The sequence below is a fragment of the Alexandromys fortis genome, unplaced genomic scaffold (genome assembly GCF_014885135.2).
Source record: "Alexandromys fortis isolate MF-2015 unplaced genomic scaffold, M_Fortis_MF-2015_v1.1 scaffold_59, whole genome shotgun sequence".
Lineage (NCBI taxonomy): Eukaryota > Metazoa > Chordata > Mammalia > Rodentia > Cricetidae > Alexandromys > Alexandromys fortis.
The window spans coordinates 3,057,871-3,083,326 of NW_026067943.1; the positions used below are offsets into that span (position 1 = coordinate 3,057,871).

The 25,456-nt window shown below is 48.4% G+C and overlaps 2 protein-coding genes across 15 annotated transcripts in view; one reads left to right on the plus strand and one right to left on the minus strand.

Moving 5' to 3' along the window:
• The first annotated feature begins 112 nt into the window (after positions 1 to 112).
• Ogg1 (8-oxoguanine DNA glycosylase) overlaps positions 113 to 25,456 on the plus strand; it is a 29,151-nt gene continuing 3,807 nt past the window's right edge. The window contains exons 1-9 of one of the 14 annotated variants that reach the window (XM_050148680.1): positions 113 to 1,794; positions 2,026 to 2,133; positions 2,750 to 2,997; positions 3,688 to 3,867; positions 5,964 to 6,145; positions 7,447 to 7,638; positions 7,915 to 8,065; positions 8,204 to 8,253; positions 8,435 to 8,583. In XM_050148680.1, coding sequence (XP_050004637.1) covers positions 2,027 to 2,133; positions 2,750 to 2,997; positions 3,688 to 3,867; positions 5,964 to 6,145; positions 7,447 to 7,638; positions 7,915 to 8,065; positions 8,204 to 8,253; positions 8,435 to 8,524 — 1,200 coding nt within the window. In that variant the 5' untranslated portion in view covers positions 113 to 1,794; position 2,026 and the 3' untranslated portion in view covers positions 8,525 to 8,583. Of the gene's footprint in view, positions 2,134 to 2,749; positions 2,998 to 3,687; positions 3,876 to 4,202; positions 5,008 to 5,963; positions 6,146 to 7,446; positions 7,639 to 7,914; positions 8,066 to 8,203; positions 8,258 to 8,411; positions 8,584 to 9,070; positions 9,188 to 16,623; positions 17,568 to 25,456 lie in introns of those variants that run through there. The other 13 variants (XM_050148679.1, XM_050148678.1, XM_050148676.1 and 10 more) reach the window with 13 other exon arrangements.
• On the minus strand, positions 8,698 to 19,783 carry Camk1 (calcium/calmodulin dependent protein kinase I). Its single transcript, XM_050148692.1, has 12 exons — positions 19,633 to 19,783; positions 17,600 to 17,714; positions 15,658 to 15,789; positions 14,561 to 14,635; positions 14,341 to 14,479; positions 12,788 to 12,914; positions 12,622 to 12,697; positions 11,584 to 11,696; positions 11,086 to 11,164; positions 10,902 to 10,989; positions 9,086 to 9,203; positions 8,698 to 8,982 (listed from the first exon to the last, which is right to left on the minus strand). Exons 2-12 carry the CDS (start codon positions 17,680 to 17,682, stop codon positions 8,888 to 8,890), a joined length of 1,125 nt encoding a protein of 374 aa, XP_050004649.1. The 5' UTR covers positions 17,683 to 17,714; positions 19,633 to 19,783; the 3' UTR covers positions 8,698 to 8,887.

The window sequence follows — 25,456 nt, forward strand, 5'->3', positions numbered from 1 at the left end:
TTCAGAGGAAGAGATCTGTGCCTCATGGATGGGATGTTCTTGAGCTGACTACTGTGTGTGCTAATCATAAGACAGCACATCAGCAAGCTAGGTACGGTGGCACAGTCCTGTAATCCCTGGATTTGAGGTGCTGAGGCAGGAGGATTATCATGAGTTCAAGCCCGGGCAAAATAACATAACAAGAACCTGTTTTTTAAAAGTTTCTACAACAAAACTGAAAGTATATTTCTTATGCCCTGAGTGTCAGGCACTGACTTAAGTACCTACAAATACATAAATTGTTTCTAATCCCTGCAGTAACTATGGGGTGGGCTAATTAATAATAGGCCAGTTACCTCCACAGTGACAGGCCCATATTAAGTAACTGTAGGTACACTGTTGTGTAATCTTCACAGTAATTATGGGGTGGGTTAATAGCAGGTTGGTTATCTCAGATGCTGAGGTTTAGAAAAATGAACTAACTTGCTAAAGTTCTTACAACTAAGAAGTTGCAGAGCTAGGATTTAAATTCAAGATCATTTCTCTGGAAAGCTGGCTCTTCAGCAGAGTCCATTGCTGATTCCCTTTGTGGATGCCTTCAAGTCCTTTATTAGGACCATAGCTTAAGTGCTTCAAACACTACAGTTGAGACCGCAATTGGAAACAGTAGGGCTGTACAAGACTGTTCATACACATTCGAACACTTGTTGGAAGGAATGCCTTCTGAGTGCCAGGCACCTGGAAGGTGACATGCCTATAGTGGGGTTACCAAAGTAAGATGTGGCTGCCCCAGTTCTTGCAGCTACTTAGGAATGAACTGAGACAAAAATTCCCATTTATTTAATGTTGATGCTGAATGTGATCTAGCGGGTGTGCTGTGCTTTGGTGTACATAGGACACAAAGATAAATCAGCAGCAGACCTTGCCCTCGAATCTGTAGTCCAATAATTTAGGTACAAATACCAAAAATTTCTGTTAAGTGGAAAATGTCCTCATGTGTCAGGCTAATGTCTCAAGTTCATGCCTCCTAGCCTCCAGCATTTTTTAATATCTTCGAGAAAATTATAAGTGATATAGTCATTTTTGGGTCAAGGTGACGTGCTGGTAGTTGAATTGGTCCGTTAGGCAGGGATGGCACATTTGGAGCCGCATGCCAGGAGATGGAGGGGGACAGCGCTAACAAGAGGATGCTCTGGGATTCACTCACACTGCCTCAGAAGAGAAGAGGCTCTTTGGCGAAAGGCTTGAGCAGGGGAGGATGAGGTAGGTTCTTGTGGTTTGTTTCTTGAGACAGGGTCTCGCCAGGTAGCCCAGCCTACTTCAGCTTCGAACATGCGGCCATCCTCCCGCCTGCCTCTGCCTACCTAGTGCTGGGACGACGTGAGTGTACCACCACGCCCTGCAAAGATGTGACTCCAGAGCGGGCCAGCCCGAGAAGTCGCAGGCCCTGAGATCACACCGAAAGCCCTGAGATGGCAGAGTCCGGCCGCCGGCGACTAATCGCCCACAGCGAGGCTGGCACACCAACCGCTAAGGCGCCTCAGACAGGCCCGCCCACTGGGCCACACCCGAGTTCTCATTGGCGCCTCTCACTTTCTCCTCGGATTGGCTACCTCTAGAATCAAATAACCCGGGGGTTGGATCTACTTCCGGTGACAGTAAACTGGGACCCGGAAGAGCCTCACTGACGCGGCTTTCCAAAACTCTTACGGACGCGCCGGAGGAGGAGGAGGCAGGAGTCGGGAGGCTTTGGGGGCGGGGCCACGTCAGGAGGAAGAGGCGGGGCTTGCTCCACAGGCCTGCAGAGTGGGCAGGGTAGGTCTTTGGTTTCCTGCAGGAGGCCGGCCTACTTGGAGAGGGAGACTCAAACGGGGACCGGCCTTCCACCAGATCCAGAGTCTAGGACACAAGGTCCTACCCCCTGAGGGGCCGTGGTCACTTGCGAGCGAGGCCTTAGGGTTCGGGAAGGTCGGGTTCTGAGTAGCCGGGCCGTGATGTGCGGGAGGCTGCTATCCGAATGCTATTTGGCTCTTGTCTGCTTGGCAGCATGAGGCATCGCACCCTAATCTCCAGCCCGGGCCTCTGGGCCTCTGTCCCGTGTCCACGCTCCGAGCTGCGACTGGACCTGGTTTTAGCTTCTGGACAGTCCTTCCGGTGAGTGTCTGCGCTTGGGCGGACCCTTCCCTGGGACGCTGACCCCTCCATGCCGCCCACCGGGAATGCAAAGAATGATGAGAGTAAGAATGTTGGGAGTGATGGGTGAGGGAGAGCGCACTTTGGAGAATCAGCACTGGTGGAGAGCTTGTTACCTCCTGAGTGAAGCAGATGTGAGCGTGCAGGGCTGTGAGGAGCAGTAAAAGTCAGTGGGGAAGCTGAGGGATGCAGCTCAGTGATGAGTGCTTGATTTTTATGCACAGGGCTCTAGGTTCAGTCCCCAGTACCTTTTTTTTTAATTATTATTATGAAAACATACTCTTTTTTTTTTTTTTTTTTTTTGATTTTTCGAGACAGGGTTTCTCTGTAGCTTTTGGAGCCTGCCCTGAAACTAGCTCTTGTAGACCAGGCTGGACCCGAACTCACAGAGATCCGCCTGCCTCTACCTCCCGAGTGCTGGGATTAAAGGCGTGCGCCACCAACGCCCGGCGAAAACATACTATTTTTACTTTATAACTAATAAATCGGTTTTTGGGTGGAACATTTGTAAAACAGTAGGGACCTTAAAGAGCCCAAGATGGGTAACTGAGTGCTAGAATTGTCTGCTGGGTCTCAGGTGGAGGGAGCAAAGCCCTGGGCACTGGAGCGGCGTGCTGGCGGATCAAGTATGGACACTGACTCAGACCGAGGAGCAGCTCTATTGCACTGTGTACCGAGAAGACAAGAGCCAGGCCGGCAGGCCCACCCTAGAGGAGCTGGAAGCCTTACACAAGTACTTTCAGCTGGATGTCAGCCTGGCTCAGCTGTATAGCCACTGGGCTTCTGTAGACTCCCACTTCCAAACAGTGGCTCAGAAATTCCAAGGTCAGTACAAGAGGCAGGGATGGTGGCTTTTGTACATTGGTTAACTCACAGCTCTCTAACTTAGCTCGCCCTCTGTAAAATGGAGATACAGGGCCAGTGAGATGGTTCAGCAGATAAAGGCGCTTACCAGGCAAGCCTGATGACCTTGTGTTTAAGCCTAGAGCTCACAGTGGAAGGAGAACCCATTACCTGAAGTTGTCTTCTGACCTCCACGCGGAAGCCAAGGCTCTCAGTATGCCCACGCTCATATGTTCATGTTGATAACAAATAAATAAAATTTACTTATTAAAGTGATTAGACTGGTGTTTAGTACATTGCTGTTGTTATTATGGTCATGATGATGATGACCACCACAGTGAAAGTCTAATCCTGGCTATGTGTCCTGAAGCAGGTGACATCATTCATTCTGTCATTGTATACAAGAGCGCATTTGCTATAGGGAGGAGGAAAATGGACACAGAGCCCTGCTCCTATGGTGATGGCATGGTGTCCTTTCTTCCTCAGTGGAATGGGGTAGTCTCTCAGACCTCACAAGATGCCACGAGCACGAGTGGTCTAGCATTGATTTCTCTCCCCCATATTCTCCTTCGTCTCCCTAGAGGCTCTAACTGTAGTGTCTGATGTGGAGGGATTCCAGGAAGCCAGTCCTTAAACAGATGTGTCTCTTACCCCTGCCTTTCTGATTTCTAGGTGTGAGATTGCTGAGACAGGACCCCACGGAATGCCTTTTCTCCTTCATCTGTTCCTCCAACAACAACATTGCTCGAATCACTGGCATGGTGGAACGGCTATGCCAGGCCTTTGGACCTCGACTCGTTCAGCTTGATGATGTCACTTATCATGGCTTCCCCAGCCTTCAGGCCCTGGCTGGTGAGTAGGTGGGTCCTCCTGAGCACTTGGATAGGGAGACCTGTTCAGTTCTCCCCAAGCGAGCTGCTCCTGTCTCAGAACTTCCCACCATCCCAACACTGTCTCCATCCTGAAATACCAGCGCTTCACTAGTTGGCTGTTTGCCAGTGTATCCAGTACCTCATTAGGGAAACATCTGTACACAGTGTTCAGTAGCTTAGGGTTACAGGCATGTGATCTGAGACATACTGCCTAGATCTGAATCCTAACTCTGACCCTTAAAAATGTTTAGCGTGTGTGTGCTTCAGACCCAAATCTGTGAAATGGAAAATAATGTTACATATTCTGTCTGTCAGAATCGTGAGGATGGAATAAAGGGAGATACGTCCTGCATCTAGCAGAAAATAAGTGGAACATCCAAGCTGTTGTCACTAAAGTGAACCCAGCTCACTTGTCCTATAAGGCAAGTGTATTGGTTAGCAGATATGAGGACTAAATTAGATGAAGTGCTTAGGGACTAAGCAGCAAGAAGCCTGCCTGCCTTGGTACATTCTCAAACGGGGTGTCTTTTGGTGCAAAGAAGGGTCTTAAGTCTCTGCTCTTGGTCTTTGCTGGGAGGTGGTGGTGCACACCTCTAATCCCAGCACTCAGAAGGCAGAGGCAGGTGGATCTCTGAGTTTGGCTTAATTTATTTGTGGATTGGGAATGTCAGTTTCTATTTGGAAGGGTTTGGGGGTGGATGAATCAATGGTGAGGCGTTGAAAGGAATGAGTTTAAGAGCACAGGCACTACTGCCTCCACCTGAGAGATCCTATCTCCACCATGCCCTTTCTTTGTGTTGGGGGTGGGTCAGTAGGTGAGGAAGTGGGTAATGTTTGCACATATGTGCATGTATGTGTGCATGTGCATGAATGCATGTGTCTGTGGAAGTCAGAGATCAATGTCAGGTATTTTCCTCAATTGCTTAGGTTTTTGTTTTTTCTATTTTAAAAATATTTATGTTCAGCCAGGCGATGGTGGCGCATGCCTTTAATCCCAGCACTCGGGAGGCAGAGGCAGGTGGATCTCTGTGAGTTCGAGACCAGCCTGGTCTACAGAGCTAGTTCCAGGACAGGCTCCAAAGCCACAGAGAAACCCTGTCTCGAAAAACCCCAAAAAAAAAAAAAAGTTTATGTTCTATGTACGAGTGTTTTGCCTGCATGTATATATGTGCACAGTATACACATGCCTGGTGCCCACAGATGTCAGTAAAAGATGTCAGATCCCCTAGAACTGGAGTTACTGATGGTTGTGAGGTAGCATGTGGAAGCTAAGAACTGTAGCCTGGTTTTCTTCAAGGGCAACAAGTGCTCTTAACTGCTGAGCCAGCTCTCTAGCCTACTTAGCCCCTCTACGCCCTTATTGTTTTCTCTGTAAAATATGCAACATAATGGTGCTGTCCTTAGGATCCTTAAGTAAGCATAATGCGCTTTGCCAGTCAGTGTGTAACACGCAGCCCTTGCTGTTGCTATAATTTATTCATGAGTTTATTTTGTGAGTATGTGCATGTGCAAGTACACACAACTTTTCAGATGTCGGTTCTTTCTTTTGGGGCAAGTCTCTTGTTTCATTACTGCGCTGCATGTCCCAGCTGGCTGGCCTGTGAGCTTCCAGGGGATTCTCCTATCTCTGCCTCCCCTCTCACCTGAGCAGTGCTGAGATTACAGATGTGAACCTCCATCTGGCTTTTTATGTGGGCTCTGGGAATTGGGCTCAAGTCACTAGGCTTATGCAACAATTGGATTTACCTGCTGAGCCATCTACCAAACTTCTGCATCAGGTTTCTAGGCCATGGATGTGAGTGCTTCTTGAATAAAACTGGGCTTCCTCCAGAGCAGGAGTCCTCAACCCCTGTTTCAGACCCCAACACAGAGGAGGTACTAAGGGAACATTTATGGGGACAGAACTCAGGTCTTAACTGTTTCTTTTCATATCCAACTGTCCACTGACTCATAGAGGACAGTAAATAGGAAAGAAGTGCCTAGAAAAGCATTGGAGTGGGGAGATATTATATACTAACCTGATAACAAGAACAAAGCGAGGATACCCGACCCCTCCTTTCCTCTCTGCCCCCACAGGTTCAGAGGCAGAGGCTCACCTCAGAAAGTTGGGCCTAGGGTACCGGGCCCGCTACGTATGTGCCAGCGCCAAAGCTATCCTCAAGGAGAAAGGTGGGCTGGCTTGGCTGCAGCAACTTCAAGTGGCCCCTTATGAAGAGGCCCACAGGGCCCTTTGCACCCTGCCCGGGGTGGGCGCCAAGGTGAGGCCCTAGAGAGGCAGGACATGCCGTATTCACCCACACTGAGAGTGGAGAGGTGGAAACAAGGCAGACCTGAGTATCCAGGGAAGCCTGGCTCCTGGAGGAAGTGCAGGAAGGACAAGAGTAACAAATGTTTTAACAGAGATGAAAGAATGGAGTATAAAAGAGGCTGCCCTTTGGATACACTTTTAGAAAGGCCCTTTGTGTCCGTGCATTTATGTGCACTCTGTGTGTGTGCAGAGATTTCCACAGGGAAGAACAGGGAAGTTGGTGCTGGTTACTTTGGGAAGACAAATGGAACAATGTCTCTATTTTTCATTTTTTCTTTTCTTGAAATTCCATGTGTTTATAGAATGTTGTGTTGCTATCAGTAGATTTATCTAGCAGACAATTGGAATTTATAACTTACCTTTATCTTTTTATACTCCTCTGTGACTTAAAATTAATTTTCAGAACTAGATAAGTGGCCCAAAGGTTAGGAACACTTGCTGCTCTTCCAAAGGACCCAGGTTTGATTCCTAGCACCCATGTCAGGTGGCTTATAAAATGAATTTTTGGTGCTGGCCCCCAAGCCTGACAACCTGAGTTCAGTCCCCGAGACCCACATGGTAGAAGGAGAAAACTGATTCCCGTAGTTGGTCTTAGACCTCCCTCAGACCCCTGCCCCACAAATAGATCAGAACGTACAATTTTTAAATTTTTAAATGGATTTTCACTTAATTTTGAAATAAAAGAAAGTATTTTTTTTTTTTCTGTATTTGTGTATTTTGCCTGTATGTATGTTTGTCTACCACTTGCATGTATGGTTCCAGGAGGCCAGAAGAGGGTGTCAGATCTGGAGTTACAGACAGGTGTAAGCTACCATGTGGGTGTTAAGAATAGAGCCCAGGTCTTCTGAAAAAGCAGCCAGTGTTCTTAACTGCTGAGCTATCTCTCCAGCCCCACTGACTTAAAGAATCTTTTTTTTTAAGGTTTATTTATTCACTATGTATGTATACAGTATTCTGTCTGCATGTATGCCTGCAGGACAGAAGAGGGCACCAGATCTTGTTACAGATGGTTGTGAGCCACCATGTGGTTGCTGGGAATTGAACTCAGGACCTCAGGAACAGCAGGCAGTGCTCTTAACCTCTGAGCCATCTCTCTGACTTACAGAATTTTTAATGGAACAGGGCAGTGGTGGTACATACCTTTAATCCCAGCACTTGGGAGACAGAGGCTGGTAAATCTCTTGAGTTCAAGGCCAGCCAGTTTTCTTTCTTTGGTCTCTCTCCCTCTCTCTCTCTCTCTCATGTATACAGTGTTGTATGCCTGCACACCAGAAGAGGGCACCAGATCTCACTACAGATGGCTGTGAGCTTCCATGTGATTGCTGGGAACTGAACTCAGGACATTCCTGTGTAACAGCCTCACTGTCCTGGCTTTGTAGATCCAACTGTCCTCGAACTCACAGAGAGCTTTCTGCCTCTGCCTCTCAAGTGTTGGGATTACAGGTGTGTGGCACCACCACCTGGCTAAGGCTCAGGTTTCTTATCTCTGTAAAGAGTATGCTCATACCTTCTCCCCAGGTTATGTGAGCGTATGGCCTACACAGGTGCTCACTCCGGAGCACATCTCCGTGAAGCTTATTTTTAGTAGTAATGGGTAATTGCTGCATATTGACTGAACAGGCAGAACAGTGCTACCTTGGTGGAAAGAGGAAGCAGATGGCTTTGGATGCTGGCCAGATCCTGCCATTCCTCCACACAACAGTTCTCTCTTTGTCTAAGGTGGCTGACTGCATCTGCTTAATGGCCCTTGACAAACCCCAGGCTGTGCCTGTGGATGTCCATGTATGGCAGATCGCCCAGCGTGACTACGGCTGGCAACCTAACACATCCCAGGCTAAGGGCCCGAGCCCTCTGGCCAACAAAGAACTGGGTGAGGAGAACGTGTGATGCTGGGGCATTGGGCTGAGGTTGGAGAATTTCTGCATTCTTAATCATCTCTCCCATACTCCCCATCTGAGGATGGAGGGCATGTGGATCAATTAATGTAGCCTCCTTAATTGATCCTTAGGAAACTTTTTCCGGAATCTCTGGGGACCTTATGCTGGCTGGGCCCAAGCAGTAAGTATACCTAGCTCAGACCCTACAGGACTTCTCCCTCAGCCATGCTTGACCCCTGGACTCTTCAGCCACCTATTCCCATGACTCCCCCTCCCACCCCTCCCCAGTTTATTTTCCATTGACCCCAGCCTGACCTCAGCAGCCCCTCCTTTCCATAGACTCTTTGTGCCCCTTCCCACAGGTGCTGTTCACTGCTGATCTACGCCAACCAAACCAGGCTCGGAAGCCACCAGCAAAGCGCAGGAAGGGCTCTAAGAGACCGGAAGGCTAGGTAGGACCCAGGGGACAAAAGATGTCGTTAGTATCTTTCCCTTTGTTCTCTACTTCTCTTTCCCCACCCAGTTTCACGCCAAGAAGAGTGACCACTCCTACCTCAGAGGCCAGCACCCCCAAATCAAGCAGTTTTTACAGCAGGGGCGAGGGAACTGTTTGAGGCAACAGGACTGTCTTGTTTTATCTTCCCTTTATTACAAGAAGGAACAATAAAATAGAAACATTTGTATGGAAAATGCAGTGAGGAGTGAGAGGGAAGGGGTGAGGAGGGATGGGGTAAGAAACTCCCCAGTTCTGGGCTGAGGAGGAAGCAGGCTGCCCCCAACCCCTCCCATGAAAGAAACCCTGACTTCCTTGATGTTCAGTCCATGGCCCTAGAGCTTGGGGGTGGAGCAGAGGGCAGCTCCGAGCCTGGCTCCACACAGCAGTCTCGGCAGCAACAGCCAGCTGCTGGCCCTGTGTGGAGAAGAGAGCAGAGGTGGCTGTAGAGCGGCTCCAGCTCCAGGCTTACGTTTCTTCGTGGACCACCTGTCCCCACCCACAGGACCCTGGTGCTTACCCCCAGCCATTGGTGTCAGCAGCTCCCCGTGGCTAGCTGTCTGTCCCTGCCCCTCCTGGCTGGTGCCCAGCTGCAGCTTCCTCATGTGCCGAACCACAGCCGTGGCATTGAAAGCTTGCTGTGGAAGAAGAGGGGGGAGGACTGCTGAAAGGGTGCCTTGAGGGCGGTGGGTCGGCAGGAGTCTCACATGTTACTCAGTGACTCCCTAAGTCCTCCAAAGAAACCCTATAAGGCCTTACTAAATTATATTCAGTCTTACATACAAGCACATGTATGGTGTGTACAAAGGAATTCATAGTCCTGTGATAAACAACGTAACAATGTGTCAAGCACAGCTCTGAGCACACTGCATGGTTATTCATTTAATCCTCACAGAGTTCTGTGAGGTAGCACTTTTTATTTGGTTTTGGCTTTTTGTATTTTGTTTGGTTTTGGTTTGGTTTGGTTTGGTTTATGGTTTTTCGAGATAGGGTTTCTCTGTAGCTTTGGAGCCTTTCTCAGAACTCCTTCTGTAGACCAGGCTAGCCTCAAACTCACAGAGTTCCACCTGTCTCTGCCTTCCAACTACTGGAACTAAAGGTGTGCACCACTACCCCCCAGTCCCAAGTACTGAGATTAAAGGTGTGTGCCACTGCACCTGACTCTGGCAAGCACTATTAATAGCATTGATTTCTTTTATTTTTTTTTTAATGGTTTGTCATGTAGCCCAGGCTGTCTTCCAGTACTATCTCTATCGCCTGAGTCCTGGGACTATAGGAATGTGCCACCACCGTGCCCACTTTTAATGTGATGCTAATGCTCCCACTCAGGGTTTTGTGCATGCTAGGCAATCACTCTGCCAGCCGAGCTATATACTCACCCCCCGCCCCCTTTTGAGGCAAGGTTTCACATACCCCAAGCAGACTGACCTCACCCTCCCCAAGTGCTGGAATGGCATTAATTCCAAAGGAGAAAACTGACATGCAGAAAGGTTGAGTAATTTACATACTTGTTTCTCTCATTTTATATTCCCTTTATCCACCTAGATGTCCTACATGTCTCTCAAGTTGACCATGTCTAAAATTAAACCTCCTCAAGACATGTTTCTGCTCCTAGGGTCAGTATCGTGGTCCACATTGTCCCCAGCCAGAAGGTTGGGGCAGCCCTTAACATCTCACTCCCTCAGCATGCCTCCCATCTTTCCTTGTGAGCCTACCTCCTGCTATCAACCACCCTGTGTTCTTCTTGCTGCTTCTGAGTCAAGCCCCACTATCTGCTACGTCTCTGATACTGTTGGGCCTCCCAGACTTCCCTCCTTGCCTTCTCTGCATCCCGAAAGAAGATCCTTCTTCAGGACAGGTTCCTGCTGTCGGTCTTTCTGGGACCATCTTCTATAACAGGTGGGGGCCCCACTGCAGCATGCAAGGATCTCAGTGACCCCTACCAGCTTCTGCAACCTGGGCTCTTGATATTTAGTTCCCCTAGTTCCTCCAGCCCCTCTAGTTCAGCAGGCTTGACATTCGGCCACACTCTTAACCAGGCCTCTTTGCACCCCTGGTCCCTCTGCCTCAGGCATATTCTCCACACCTGGTTAATTACTAGTCAACCAACAGATCTGTGACCACCTCTCTGACCCTTCTTGGGTCCCATGGGCTATGAATCCTGGAGAGTAGGACTGCCCCTCTAGAAATGAACTTTAGAGGTCAAGTGGCCTCTAAAGTCCAGAACAAAGGAGATTCTCTGGAAAGCCTCCCTGGGCATGTCCTGCTTGCATTTGGTACTGGATGCTGTGTAAGTGGAATCTAGGGAGGATCAAGGATTAGGAGTATATGCTAACCTTCCACTTGCTCTTGGCAAAGTTCTTCTTGATCTGCTCGCTCACTGACTGGTGGATATTCTTATCCAGAGCTGTATCTCCTGCAATCCTAGAATGGGAGAATATGTGGATTTGCCTGTGAGGCTGGAGGCAGGCCTGGGGCCCCCAGGTCCCACCCTAAATCGTTTGGAGTGGGAGCTCTCACCATGGGTGTTGCAAGGCTTGCTCACAAGTGAACCTCTTCTCCGGGTCTTTCTCCATCAAGTGCCGTATGAAATCTTTGGCTGAAGCCCCAAGACAAAAGTAAAGCTGCAGCATGACCATGCCCATGGACACCCCCAAGACAGTGCTCAGTCCCTCTGATCTCACCTGGCAACGAGGCCTACTCTGCTTATGCATCACCTCACACACCCCAGCCTTCCCGCTCCCTCCTTTCTTGAGAACATATTTACAGAAGAATCCACTCACACTACTAATGGAAAGTTGTGATGTGTGGCCATCACAAGCTGGTCCCTAACTGGGACATGAAATGGGAGGTGGAAGTGTGCTGTTTAAGCCTCAGGGAAGGCAGCATTGGGGGACAAATAGAGGGAACCTAAGGTAAAACATGATACTAGCTTCTAGTCTGGGATTAGGAGATACGACAGAAGACAGACAGCGGGGAGACCCCGAGAGCAGATGAAGAAGGCAAAAGACCCAATACCAGAGTCAGAGATGTCGTCCCAGTAAGGAGAGTCAAACTCATACTCGGCCTTCAGTATCTGTTCAAAGAGTTTGGCATCATTTTCATCGTAGAAGGGCGGGTAGCCACAGAGCCTGGGCAGAGAAAAACCCATGTCAGCTTTAATTCATTGACTTGGGGGGTTGGGGCTTTGGGACAGCACCAAGAACCAGTCAGAACCCACAGGAAATTCTCTTCCTTGCCTTGCCCACTTCCATCTGGCAGTCTGGCCTCTGTCCCTTGAGCCTACTGTCCTAAGCACCTTTGTATTTGACATTCTACCCACACCTAAATTGTCTGGGTCCTTTACATCATTCAAAAGCTGTTCATATGTCACCTCCACAAAGAGCCCTTGACTATCCAAAATGACATCTATCTCCATCTCCTACTGTGCTTGGTTTTTCTTCATTGATTTAGCAGGTGACAGTATTTTATAGATTTGTTTACTCATTGATTCTATGTGTCAACTCTCTCTTTTTTGTTTGTTTGTTTTTTGAGACAGGGTTTCGCTGTAGCTTTAGAGCCTGTCCTGGAACTAGCTCTTGTAGACCAGTCTGGTCTCAAAATCACAGAAATTCACGTGCCTCTGCCTCCAGAGTGCTCAGATTAAAGGCGTGCACCACCATTTGGTTCTATGTGTCAGCTCTTAAGGGCAGGCACTTGGTTTGGTGCTAAATCCTTGGTGTTTACACAGTGTTGGAAACACTTGTCGTTTTGTGTGTTTGTGTGTTTGTATATGATATTTTGCCTGCATGCAAGGCTATGCACCATGTATATGAACCCACAGAGACAAAAGAAGGCACCAGATTCCCTGGAACTAGTTACACGTGGTTGTAAGCCACCATGTGGGTACTGGGAATTGAACCTGGGTCCTCTGGAAAAACAGAAAGCACTCTTAACCACTGAGCCATCTCTCCATACCCCTGTTAGTATTTAGCTGGTAGTTATAACTACAGAAGGAGGGGACAAAGCAGGGAAGGCAACTCTAGACACAGGCCACCTTAACTGTGCCCCACTTACAGGATATAGGCAATGACCCCTATGGACCAGCAGTCCACGGCCTTGCTGTAGGGCTTCTGGGCTAGGACCTCAGGGGCTGTGAAGGGAAGGGGACATGGTGGTGACAAATGTCTTGTAGTTCCTAGCTTTTTCCTCACCCCCAGCCCCAACCTAGGGCCCTGCGCACCCACGTATCCTGGAGTCCCACAGGCTGTGGAGAGCACACTGCCTGGGTCCTCCATCTTGGAGAGGCCGAAGTCAGAGATCATGATTTTGGAGTCTTCATCCAGGCTGTAGTACAGCAGGTTCTCTGGCTTGGAGGGTAGGAAAGAGAAGAAGGGGCAGTCAGAGGTAGCCAGAGACTGTCAGCGCTGTCTGCTTCTGCTAAGTCCATTAGAAGCTAGCTAGCGGGCAGTTGTGCAGGCTCGAGAGTTCAGTGTGTTCTCGGCTAATGCTGAGTTCAAAGCCAGCCTGACATACACAAAACAAGTGGCAAAAGCCTGGATCCTAACTATTCCAGTGGGTGAGTCAGGAAATGCAGAGTCCAAGGCTCACCTTGACAACAGTCAGTTCAGGCCATCCTGGGCCGTTTAGAACTTACCTCAGAGTAAAAAGTAAAAAGTCATGGGATATGTGTAACAGGGAGGAAGAAGGGAGACTAACTGAAGAAGAAAGGGGAGGAGGGGACGTGGGAGAGAAAGAAAGTGTAGTGACACTGTATGAAGATGCCATGATGAAACTCATGACTTCATGTGCTCACCTAAAAAACTGCTAACAAGGGAAAAGCAGTGGGATAGAGAAGCGGCTGGGATGGCATTTGGGCATGTAGGTAGAACGCTTGCCTAGCATCATACGTAGGGCCTAGGTAAGTAAGCAGTGCCAAAGAACCCAAGGAAATTCTCTAAAGGTCACAAGCTTTAAAAAGGAAGATTGTGGGAAGGATTTTCTTAGACCTCAGAAACCTTACAGAAATCCCCAGTGCTACCAAAAAAAAAAAATACTTTTTTACCTCCTGTACTGGACCTTGAGTAAGTACCTGACTGATTTTAACCGTACCACCTAACCAGCCTGGCCATTCTGAACAAACCAAACCCACTTTACAGATGAGTAAACTACTGCCTTTAGAGGCAGTGATTGTCCCAACAGTCGGGGCATGGCTACACTTTAGACCAAGCCTGTTGTATCCCAGATCCCTTTCATTCTGGACTGGAAGGTATTTCTTTTCCCCCCTTTCTTTCCCTTCCTGCCTTCCTGCCTTTTCTCCTTTCTTTCCTTCTTCCTTTCTTTCATTTGTTTGTTTGTTTGGTTTTTTTTTTTTTTAGAATTAGTTTTATTTTATTTATTTTTTTTTTTTTTGAGACCGGGTTTCTCTGTGTAGCCAGGCTGGTCTCAAACTCAGATCTGCTTGCTTCTGACTCCCAAGTGCTGGGATTAAAGGCAGGCACTGTATTTCAGTGTAAGCCCCTATCCATCTCTCTGAAGCTTTGCTGTCCTGCTTGTTCCCTACAAAGAGCAAGTAGGGTCTTCATTATCAGAAAAGGACATGTATGTTGTTAAGGTAAAATAACAGTCCAGCCCACATTTTTTGTCCCTGTCTGGTCTGGAATAAAGGAGTTGGCTTAGTGGGTCACAAGAAGTTCAGTTTGCAAATGGGAAACTGAGGCTCCAGTGAGGGGCTGAGAGATGCCCAAGGGCAGACAAGGCGAGTTAGCAGGGTTCACTAGGCCCCTCAGAGCTCACCTTGAGATCACGATGCACGATGCCCAGGTCATGCAGGTACTTGACAGCATCCAGCACCTGGAAGATGAGGCGGCTGGCATCCCGTTCTGTGTAGAATCCTTTCTCCACAATGCGGTCAAATAGCTCCCCACCTGAAACCCTGCAGCAAGGGACAGGAAAGTCTGGCCAAGAGAATATGGCAGCAGAGGGAAGAGGAAGGATGGGCAGACAGGCCACTCACAGCTGCATGATGAGGTAGAGGTGGCCCCCACTCTCATAGATGTCATCCAGGGCTACGATGTTGGGGTGCTTAATCCTAGAAGGAGAAATGAGGTGGTTCAGAGCTTAGGATGACTCGCCCGCTCCCCAGCACCTGCAAACAGGGCAGGACACCAAGAACCCACTGTGGAAAAGCTGGTGTTAGAAGGTCAGAACAGAAGAGCAAGCACTGGGCTCTGGTATCAAACAGACCTGGGCCCAAGTGCTGCCTCTGCCTAGACAGATCCTGCCCTGCCACGTGCTGCCTGGAAGCTGGTATTTTCACTTTGCAAGTCTGATGGGAATGCGGTGTCTAAGTTTCCCGTGTTACCCCTTTGCTAGCTCCTCTACCCAGAGGTCACCTCCAAGAAGAGGGAATGTCTGTCTAATTCAGCTCCATTCTAGCACCAGGTACAGAGTAGTTGCTTGTAATGTTTGTAATGTTGAATAGAATGTCACCTCTCTAAGCCCGAGTGTCTTCATTGATAAAACACAAGTAATCGGCCTTCAAAAAGTCACATGAAGATTACATGACATAGGCAAGCAAGGTGCTTGGTCAGTCAGTGCCCCACAGATGAGCCAGTAGCAATTGGTCTTGGTGGTAAGAGAGACTTGGCTCTCCCATAGGCTTGCTGTATAACTTTGGGCAAGTCTCTTGCCCTTGCTGGCCTCATTATCTCCCCCACCCAGATAAGGGAAATGAAGTAACCATCTCCTCTGTCAGATAGTTAGGAAATGGGAGGCACTGGAAGAAAATGGTTGCTATAAGCTTTGCAGCATGAGCAGGTTTCCTGTCAGCATGAACATACCAGTTGGTTGCTAATTGAGTCAGGGGGTCAGCAAATTGTCTGCTTTACTCTATGGGAGAAGCTTAGGTGGGTAGAGAACTATATGGGTGGTTGACCTTGAGACCCTACTAACAGATCATCCTCTATAAACAAGCCCTGGCCTCTCAGTTTCATCTGGGAGTTAGTTCTGCCAATTACTCCCTGCCAAAAAGCGGTTCTCATCCTGTGAGGCCCAGAAGTCAAAGGATTTCTAAAGCAGGGGAGTGGGGTGGGTATTACAGGGCCCACACACTTGTGCAAGACGGCGATCTCATTCTCCATGCTGCCCTCTTTGCCCTCCAGGGCCTTCTTGGCAATGCATTTGATGGCCACCAGCTTCTGAGTCCTCTTGTCTTCTGCCAGGATTACCTCTGAGAATGCACCCCTGTGAGATAGAGGTTTGCAAGGTGAGGAGCTAGAATCCCAGCTTCCCTTGCTCTCTCCTTCATCTGCTATAGCCTGCATGACCGCCTGTGTCCTTCACTTTTCTACCCCCTAGCTCCAGAGGTGGTCACATAAGCCAGACCTGGCCAGTCAGAGTTGTCTATTCCTTGACTCAATAACTGGTCACATACATGCCCGTTTCCTGGCACTGTACAGGAGGTTCTCTCCTAGTAAGTTGGTAGGATGTAACCCTGGAGTGGATGGCAGATAACTTTGTCAGTGCTTGAGGAGAATCTGCTTCAAACTGAAGCCAACCAAAGGAAGCCAAGCTTTCTTTCTGACAGTTTTCTGACAGCATGTGAGCCAACTGGACCTGAACTCTACTCCTGTGATATTTGATTGTGTGTGTGTGATTGATTTTTTTTTTTTTTCTGTTAAAGTCAGTTTGAGTTGTGGCTAATTTAATGCCCTTTAGAACCTCAGAATTAAACCATTACCTGAGAGTGTTTTGAAATGCAGTCTCAGGTCTCACCCACCCCAGACTGCCTGTCAAATGCTGCATTTTAACTGGTCCATGCCTAGTTTGTGTGCTCAGTGAGTTTAAGAGGCAGGGGTTTATCCCAGACTCATGGCAACAAATAAATCCATCCTGGCACTCACTGGTCAAGGAGGATCTGCATCTGTTTGTTCTCCCTGGGAGAATAAGAAGTCCTAAGTCAGAATCACCCCTCGAGGCATCCCAGTCATCGAGGACACCTAGTGACTGATCACAACACTGGTTTCCATTCGTGGCTCCCCAGTTTCTTTTTTTTTTTTTTCTCTCTCTCTTTTTCAGATTCATTTGCTTTGAAGGTTTTGTCTGCATGCATATCTGGTGCCCCACAAAGGTCAGAAGAGGCCATCAGAGCCCCTGAATCTAGAGTTACAGGTGCTTGTGAGCCACCATTGGTGCTGAGAACTGAACCTGGTCCTCTGCAAGAGCAACTAGTGCTCTAACTACTGAGCCATCTCTCCTGTACCTATGGCCAGCCCTCAATGCTTTCCTCTAGCCTATGAAACGACCTCTTGCCTCCTTAGCCTGTTCTCAAGGCTTTTCATTCTCTGCCCCTTTCCATCTCTTGCAGCTTCAACTCCTCCCAGCCCTAATTCTGAGCTCCAGCAGACTCTGCCTCTTTCTAAGGCAGCCTGGCTCTGAGTCTCTGCATGCTTTGGTCCCCCTGCCTTGAGTTCCCTTCCTTCTTCCTGGCAAGCATAAGCCTGTCCTGTCCATCTTCCCTTTCAGCCTCTAGATCTCGTGTCTCCTTCAAGGAGTGTTCTCCAGCCAGGAGAGAGGCTCGGCCTCTACAGCCTCAATAAGAGCATCATATACATCTGCCTGTCATTTTGTGTCTGTCTCTCCAAGACCAACTTGTAAAGGAAGAACCTGGGTTGAGTTAAATTTGGTTTACTCATCAAGAATAGCCATGCCCAGCCTCGGTTTCCAAACTGAGCCAGAACCCCTGCTCTTGGCAGCAAGCTAGATAAATGACTTTCATCCTCCTGTGCTTCCTTCTCTTCATAAGGGATCTTTGACTATGCGAGAGAGGCTCCATCTTATCCCCTGTCGGCCCCGAACAAAAAGTTGGACTGGCCTACGTCGTGCCACAGCCCTGGTCTGCTCATAGGAAAAGGGAAGTGCTGGTCAACTGGCCAGAGGAAGCACCACCCCAGACTTAGCCTCTGTAGCCGTCAGACCCAAGAGTGAAGCCCTTCCCAATTCCATCCCTAGCTCAGATATTGCTCTCCCACCCCACCCCCACCCTGAGACTCACGTGCCCAACACATCTCGGAAGTCATAAATGTCCCTAATGTCTTCTGCCTGCTTCCACCTGGGGCCTTCCACTGCCCCTGGCATGGCCCACTGCCCTCCAGCCACAGCCAGGGCTCCTGGAAGGGAAACAGAGGGAGAGATTCAGAGGGCCTGCCCTCTCTGAGAATCTATTGCATGTCCCATTACGGGTTCATTCATCCCTTGAACTGCTCATTGACGTAGTCATTCAGTCTTCACCAGTCATGTGTTCATTCAACAGCATCTGTTCGAAAAGTCTTATGCCTAGAAAAAAATCATTCCTGGTAGCAGCAAAATTCTCAGTATTCATGCATTCCTTCACTTCTTCATTCTCCATTTTGCCTCAGTCTTGAATCGTAACACCCAAGGAAACCCTCCCCTCAAGAGAGAGCAGATAAAACCACAGAGCAGCTAGAAGCAGCACCCATGAGGAACCCTCTGCCCAGAAGCAATGATGCCCAAGTCTCATCCTGGGAAGGGCTGGGGTGTCCTCTCCCCCCTCCTTGCTGCCCTAGCCTCTCGGAAATCAGGTTTCCGGCAGCCTGGGCTTCCAGCAATATCTCAGCCACGTTTTTAAATAGCTCTTTCTCACTGTTACCAAGGCAACATCAGCCACAGCTGGAACTCCCCAGGCCTAGCCCTCCTGACTCTCCTGTCTGTGTCCCAGCAGCCTGAAAACTGATCCCACCCAGCCCCTCTTGGTCTGACCTTATATATTTTGGACCTTTCTCTAGACTTGTGTCTCATCCTACAAGAGAGGGTGGGTTCTCTCCCCATATATCGTGTAGAAAATAGGAAAGTGAGGTTGAAGATGGATAGGGTGAATCCAGAGTTGTCCAAGAGACACCAGCCCATTGTGGTCCAGCCATTGTGGTCCCAGCTAAGCTTACTAGGGGCAGAAGCTGTCTTCTGTTGATCCAGGAGAAAGCTAAACTGGGAATCACTCAGAAAATAATCTCTCGACATCCCAAAATCACAGAGGATGAGGCCAAATAGAGTCCCTTATGCACCACAGCTCTAGGAAGATGCCCTCCTTCTGTTTCCTTGGAGAAAGATGAAGGGAAGACACCCTGAGCAGAGCTGCCCACTCCTTGATTGGGACCTTACTCCCCACCGTTGGCCAGCCAGCCAGCCATCCCTGGGCCAAAGGAGCCAATGGTGAATTTAAGAAGTCAAGTCCGGCTCACCTGGAGGCCAGCACTAATGACCCTCACGGTTCCACACACTGCAGCAGACATCAACATCAGGAATTCTATGACTCGAGCCCAAACACCTGCATCTAGACAGCATACTGCACACTATGGCACCTGGTTATATGCATATGCCCAGGCCTCAGCATACATGTCCATATATACAGCCCCCAGGCACCCCCATGCTCTCACACATCCCTTTTTGTACAAACACCCTCACCCAGACCCCTTACACTCCAACTGATTCAATGCACACACGAACAAGGTGGTATCCATTCCTACATACCAGATTTAGCAACTTCAATCCCATCTATACCCTTCAGCTCCACTGCCCAGTGCCCTACACAGCAAACCAAGCCTTAACTCTCATCCTAACTCTAAACACCCTCAGAACAGAACCAAACCTCCCCCAACTCTGACTTACTACACTGCAAACCAGACACCAGTGCGTGTGTGTATTTGAATACCATATGCAACAAAATATGAATTTCCAGACTCCCTTACACAACTGAAGCACATGCCTGCTTCAGGGAACCCCTTACGTACCCTCCTCCCCCATCTACACTTCCAAATGCCCACGCCCTTTCAGTCCGGCCTTGCGCTTGGACGTGCGCGCGCGCATACACAGCCCCCCTCTCCACCCTGTTCTGACACCCAGACAGTATCCCCGGAGGTCACCTAGCACCTGATGGGTCTGGGACGGAGGTGGGAGAGAAAGGCCCAGCTCTATTCGGTTCAGGGTTCAGGCGCCCCTCCCACTCTTGGGCTTCAGTACCCTGTGGCTCGGGCTCCCAGCGGCACAGAGCAGGGCGGACCCCGGCTGTACCTGCGGCTGCCCCGCGTCGGGGCTGGCTGCGAGGGGCCGAGGTGGCTGGTGCGGAGCTCCCGCCGGGTCTGTGCCTGGTCAGCCTGCCTGCTCTGTCGCTGGCGCTTGGCTGGGGCTTGGCTCTCTCGGCCCGCCTGCGGCTCTGATGTCAATGGAGGAGGGGCCTGAGGCAGAGGACCTGGGGATTGGGAGTTGAGGGGACGGGCGCTCTGAAGAAGGGCCCCATGATTCCACTACAGCCCCTGCAACATGCTTCTTGCCCTTTGTTGGTCTTCAGCAGGACTCCTTGTCAGCGGAGACAAGTGCGGTCCAGAGATGTCTCGAAATCAGCAGTTGGTCAGAGGCAGACGGTATTCAAACGGACATTTACGAGATGCCAGGGGCTAGCTAATTTGAGCCCGGAGTTGCTTTCTGAAGAGTTCTGCTACCTCCCTTAGGGTTCTTAGGCTTTTAGTCCCTCTGTCCCCACCCTCTAGTGATTAAAGGGAGCTGGGCCCAGGGAAGGTTCAGAAGACTAGTAAAGGGCTGGTGAAATAAAGAGCTGCAGGATCCCATTTGATTGGCAGGTAAACTGAAGCCCCAAGTCAGTGGAAACAGAGCGGCTCTGCTCCCATACACTTGCAGGTACTGCTCAAAGGGACCAGGGGAGAGAGGTGGGAAGGGGGAGGTGGAGTTAAATCTGGCTCCTTAGGGAAGCGGCCAAAGAGGACCACAGTGCCATGTGACAGACCCGTGGCTAGGAGCCAGAATGGGGAGGGTGGAGCAAATCTGCTCCTGGTGCTGCAGGCTCCAGGCCAAGGGACCTGACCCGACTTGGTGTAAGCAAGACTCTTTGGGAATAAATTGAACTCAGGCTAGAAGGGGAAGCAATGGCCGGAATTTAAGGTGGGTATGTCCTAGAGCCAGGCAAAGGAGACACTGGTTCCCAACATGACCTACCTACCACACCTCTCACTCCTGGATCCGACATTTATTTCTCCCAGTGTGGCTGTCCATTGTCCTGGAGTTGTCAAGCCCGGGAAGATTGCTAAAAGGGTGGTCTGGCCACCCTTACCACACTCCATCTTCCGAAGCCTCACTTTCTTCCCTGAGATATGGAATTATTGACGACTGACTCCGAATTCTCTTAAGAGTTCTGTGTAATGGGTGTGCAGTACTTAGACCACTAGTTCAAAACGAGCTGGGATGGTGGCTCACACAATCCTTCAGAGGGAGAAGTCGATACATCATCAACTGTTCTAAGCAAGCTGGTGAGATTCTCCTTCAATGGCAGGGAGGAACGAAGGACAAAACAAGAGGATGTGCAGATGTCTCAGGATGAGGGTACGCTGCTCAAGCACACAACCCGAGTTCAAATCCCCAGAACCCATGTAAAAAGCTGGAGGTGACTGTGTGCTCCTGTAATCCCAGAACTGTGGGGAAGCGTGTGGAGCATGCTGCCAGCCTAGCCCAGGTTCAGGAAGCAACAGTGTCTCAAGCAGGGAGTGATAGAACACAACACTTGCCATCCTCCTCTGGCTTCCATGGACTTGCACACTCACGTACACAAACACACACGCACACAAAAGTAAAACTTGAGAACAAGATTCAGTATAAACCAGGGCTCAAAGTCAAGACCTGATCTGACCAAGGTCAGATACTAAGGGGCATTTTCTTACCTCACATCTCAGCATCTTGGGTTTCTAACCCACTTCTGGCCCAGGCCCAAACCTCTATTTTAACAGCCATCCAGCATGCAGTTGAGCTAGAGAGAAGTGTTGATTCGTTGTGTTTATTTCTAGAACAATAGTACTGGATGATAAGGTATCCCACTGTGGGCTGGTACAACTTTATTTTAAAAAAGATTTACTTACTTTTTCTTTTACATCTTTGTGTGCTTGCCAGTGTATGTGTGCACCACACTCATGCAGAGACTCTTGGAAGCTGGAAGAAGATGTCTGATCATCTGGAACAGGAATTACAAGTGGTAGTGAGCCACCATGTGGGTATTGGGAAGCAATCCTGGGTTCTCTGCAAGAGCAGCAAGTTCTCTTAACTACTGAACCACTGTCCAGTCCCAACATGTACAACTTTTATGTTTTTACACTTTTTCCTGCTTTTAAAGCTTTTCTAGGGGCATTTAGGTGTTCTTACTTTTTAAAAAAAAATTACTGAGCTGGGCGGTGGTGGCGCACGCCTTTAATCCCAGCACTCAGGAGGCAGAGGCAGGCGGATCTCTGGGAGTTCGAGGCCAGCCTGGTCTACAAGAGCTAGTTCCGGGACGGGCACCAAAGCTACAGAGAAACCCTGTCTCGAAAAACCAAAAAAAAAAAAAAAAATTACTGTATGTGCATGTGTGCATGTTCAGAGGTCAGAGAACAACTTTAGGAGTTGATTCTCTCCTTCTACCATATGGGCTCCAGAGATCAAAGATCAGACTGATAAGTTTAATAGTAGATGCCTTTAACTATTGATTCATCTTGCCTCACTTTTTCTAATTTTTATTTTTCTTTGCTTTTTTTTCCAAGACAGGGTTTCTCTGTATAGCCCTGCTTTTTGTGGAACCAGTTGTCAGGCTGGCCTTGAACTCACAGAGATCTGCCTGCTTCTACCTCCTAAGTGCTGGAATTAGAGGTGTGCACCACCACTGCCTGGCTTTCTTTGCTTATGTTTATAGATTGATTTTTATTTTATGTGTATGAGTGTTTTGCCTGTATGTAAACCATGTGTGTGCAGTGCCCTTGGAGGCCAGAAAAGGGCATCCTATACCTTAGAACTGTAGTTACAGATGACTGTTAGCCTCCGTGTGGGTGCTGGGAGCTGAACCAGAGTCCTCTGCAAAAGCAGCAAGTGCTCTTAGCCACAGCCAGGTTTCCAGCCCTGCTGTTTATTTTGTTGAGACAGAGTTTCATATAGTCCAGGTTGACCTCAAATTTGCTATGCAGTCTGAGGATGATCTTGACTTCCTGACCTTCTGCTTCTACCTCCTTAGCTCTACGTTCACACCCCTAAACCTTGATGCACCACAGCAAGCACAGATCAAATCACAATCACCAAGTACCAGGGAATCAGAGACTAGAACTAGAGATGCTGAGCTCATGGAGCCTCCTTCCCTCCTCTTCTGTCTTGATTTCTCTTCCCATACTGTCTCATTTCCAATACAGAATAATATTCTCTACATGGCATAGAAGGGCTCTTGAGTCCCTAAATCTTATTGAGTAACTGAGTGATGTAGCTACAATGTTGCCAGGGGGAAAAGGCAACATATTGGACAAATATTCTATGGTGGGTAACCAGCCACAGGCAGGAGAGGAGTTCCTGGCCCAAAGGAAACGGGAGAACTAGGCAGGCAGGAACAAGGAATCCACAGAGAGTCGGGGTAACTTTTTTGGTAGCTATTCTCCCAGTGTTCCAGATACACCTGAATAAGTCTGACTCCTGCTTCAGCTACTTCCAACGAGCAGTCAAGGACAGTCAAACATAGGCAGGAAAAAAGGATATGATAGTACTGTCTTCCTCTTTCCGAACCTGGGGAAATGACCAGTCCTTCTTCATTCTTTCTCTTTAGTTATTTTCTTACCTTGCTTCTTCCTTCTCATTCCCCATCCCCCTCCTCCTTTCCTGGAGTTGGAGTTCAGGGTCTTGTATCTATTGAACAAATACTTTACCACTGAGATACAACTCCAGTTCTTCCATCAATTCTTTTTTTTTTTTTTTTTTTTTTGGCTCTGTAAACCAATCTTTATTTATTTATTTATTTATTAAGATTTCTGCCTCCTCTTTGCCACCACCTCCCATTTCCCTCCCCCTCCCCCAGTCAACTCCCCCTCCCTCATCAGCCTGAAGAGCAATCAGGGTTCCCTGCCCTGTGGGAAGTCCAAGGACCACCCACCTCCTTCCAGGTCTAGTTCGGTGAGCATCCAAACTGCCTAGGCTCCCACAAAGCCAGTACATGCAGTAGGATCAAAATCCAGTGCCATTGTTCTTGAGTTCTCAATAGTCCTCATTGGAGCACTGGACTGAAATCTCAAGATCCAAATCAGGAGCAGAAGGAGAGAGAGCATGAGCAAGGAACTCAGGACCACGAGGGGTGCACCCACACACTGAGACAATGGGGATGTTCTATCGGGAACTCACCAAGGCCAGCTGGCCTAGGTCTGAAAAAGCATGGGATAAAACCTGAATCAATTCTTTAACCCAATGGAGAATAATTTATTTGGGGGAATAAATGGACCTCTAACATTAGAGAAAATAGGAGAAACCACAAAGAAAAGATGGACAAACTTGTTTATAAAAATAAAAAAACTTCTGCCCAGCAGGGGTGATACACACCTTTAATCCCAGCACTCTGGAGATAGAGGCAGGTGGATTTCTTTTTTTTTTAAATATTTATTTATTTATTATATATACAATATTCTGTCTGTATGTATATCTGCAGGCCAGAAGAGGGCACCAGACCTCATTACAGATGGTTGTGAGCCACCATGTGGTCGCTGGGAATTGAACTCAGGACCTCTGGAAGAGCAGGCAATGTTCTTAACCACTGAGCCATCTCTCCAGCCCTGGGCAGGTGGATTTCTGTGAGTTTGGGACCAACCTGGTCTTCAGAGCATGTTCTAGGACACCGAGGGATACACAGGGAAATCCTGTCTCAAAAAAAAATGTATATATATATATGCAAATAAATAAATAAACTTCTTCCACTTTTGTTGGTGGGGGAAAGTGTAATTTACCCTACTCCAAATCATGGTTAACAGTGGAAAACCAATTTCAGACTGGAGAAATAGCTCGCATGACATGGTGGCTCACACCTGTAATCCTAGCGTTTGGGAGGCTAAAGCAGAACCGCCACAAGTTGACAACCAGCCTGTCCTACAAAATGAGATGTAGTCTCAAAAGAGACAGTGGTTTAATATCTCTATTATATAAACAGCGCATAAAATTCATATTAAGAACCTAATAAGTCATCAAAGACATGGATGAGCTAGAGTAAGCGTAGGGCGTTTTTTGTCTCAATAGTTAGAAAAGGAGAGGCCATTTAATAGCCTTTCACAGCTGAACTTTAAATAGCATTTATTCGGTGTGTGTGTGTGTACCTATGGAGGTCAGAGATCAACCATGGGTGTTTTTTCTATTGTTCTTCGCTTTAGTTTTTGAGACAGGCTAACTCACTGAGCTCAGAGCTCACCAATTGGCTAGACCCACTGGCCAGCAAGTTTCAGCAGTCACACACTACCAAGCCTAGTTTTTTACATAGGCTTTCGAACCTAAACTCAGGTCCTCATGCTTATGCAGCAAGCACTTCGCTAACTGAGCCATCCCTCAGCCCCAAGAAATATTTTTATGACAACAAAATTACTAGGTATAGTTGCGGGGTGGAATATTTCACAGCTTGTAATTGGTGGCACTCCGGCCTATTTATAGAAGGACTAAGTGCTTTTGAGGTTAAGCAGGTATGTTGTATGGGAACTTCAAAGTAACATGCAAGCCACAGATTTATTCACAGTGGGGCAGAAAGGACACCACAAATGTTAAGGACAGTTTTCAGAAGTTCTCTTACTTTGTTTTATTTACATGTCTGTATTCCCCAGTCTTGTGTTGTTGGCGTTGTTATTGTTGTTGAGCAACACTAACTGTACACTTTAAAAAAAAAAAACTCTCCTAAAAATTATTTAAACTGTTGGGCGGTGGTGGTGCACACCTTTAATCCCAGCACTCAGGAGGCAGAGGCAGGTGGATCTCTGTGAGTTCGAGGCCAGCCTGGTCTACAGATGGAGTACCAGGACAGGCTCCACAGCTACACAGAGAAACCCTGTCTCGTAAAAACCAAAAAAATAAAAAAAGA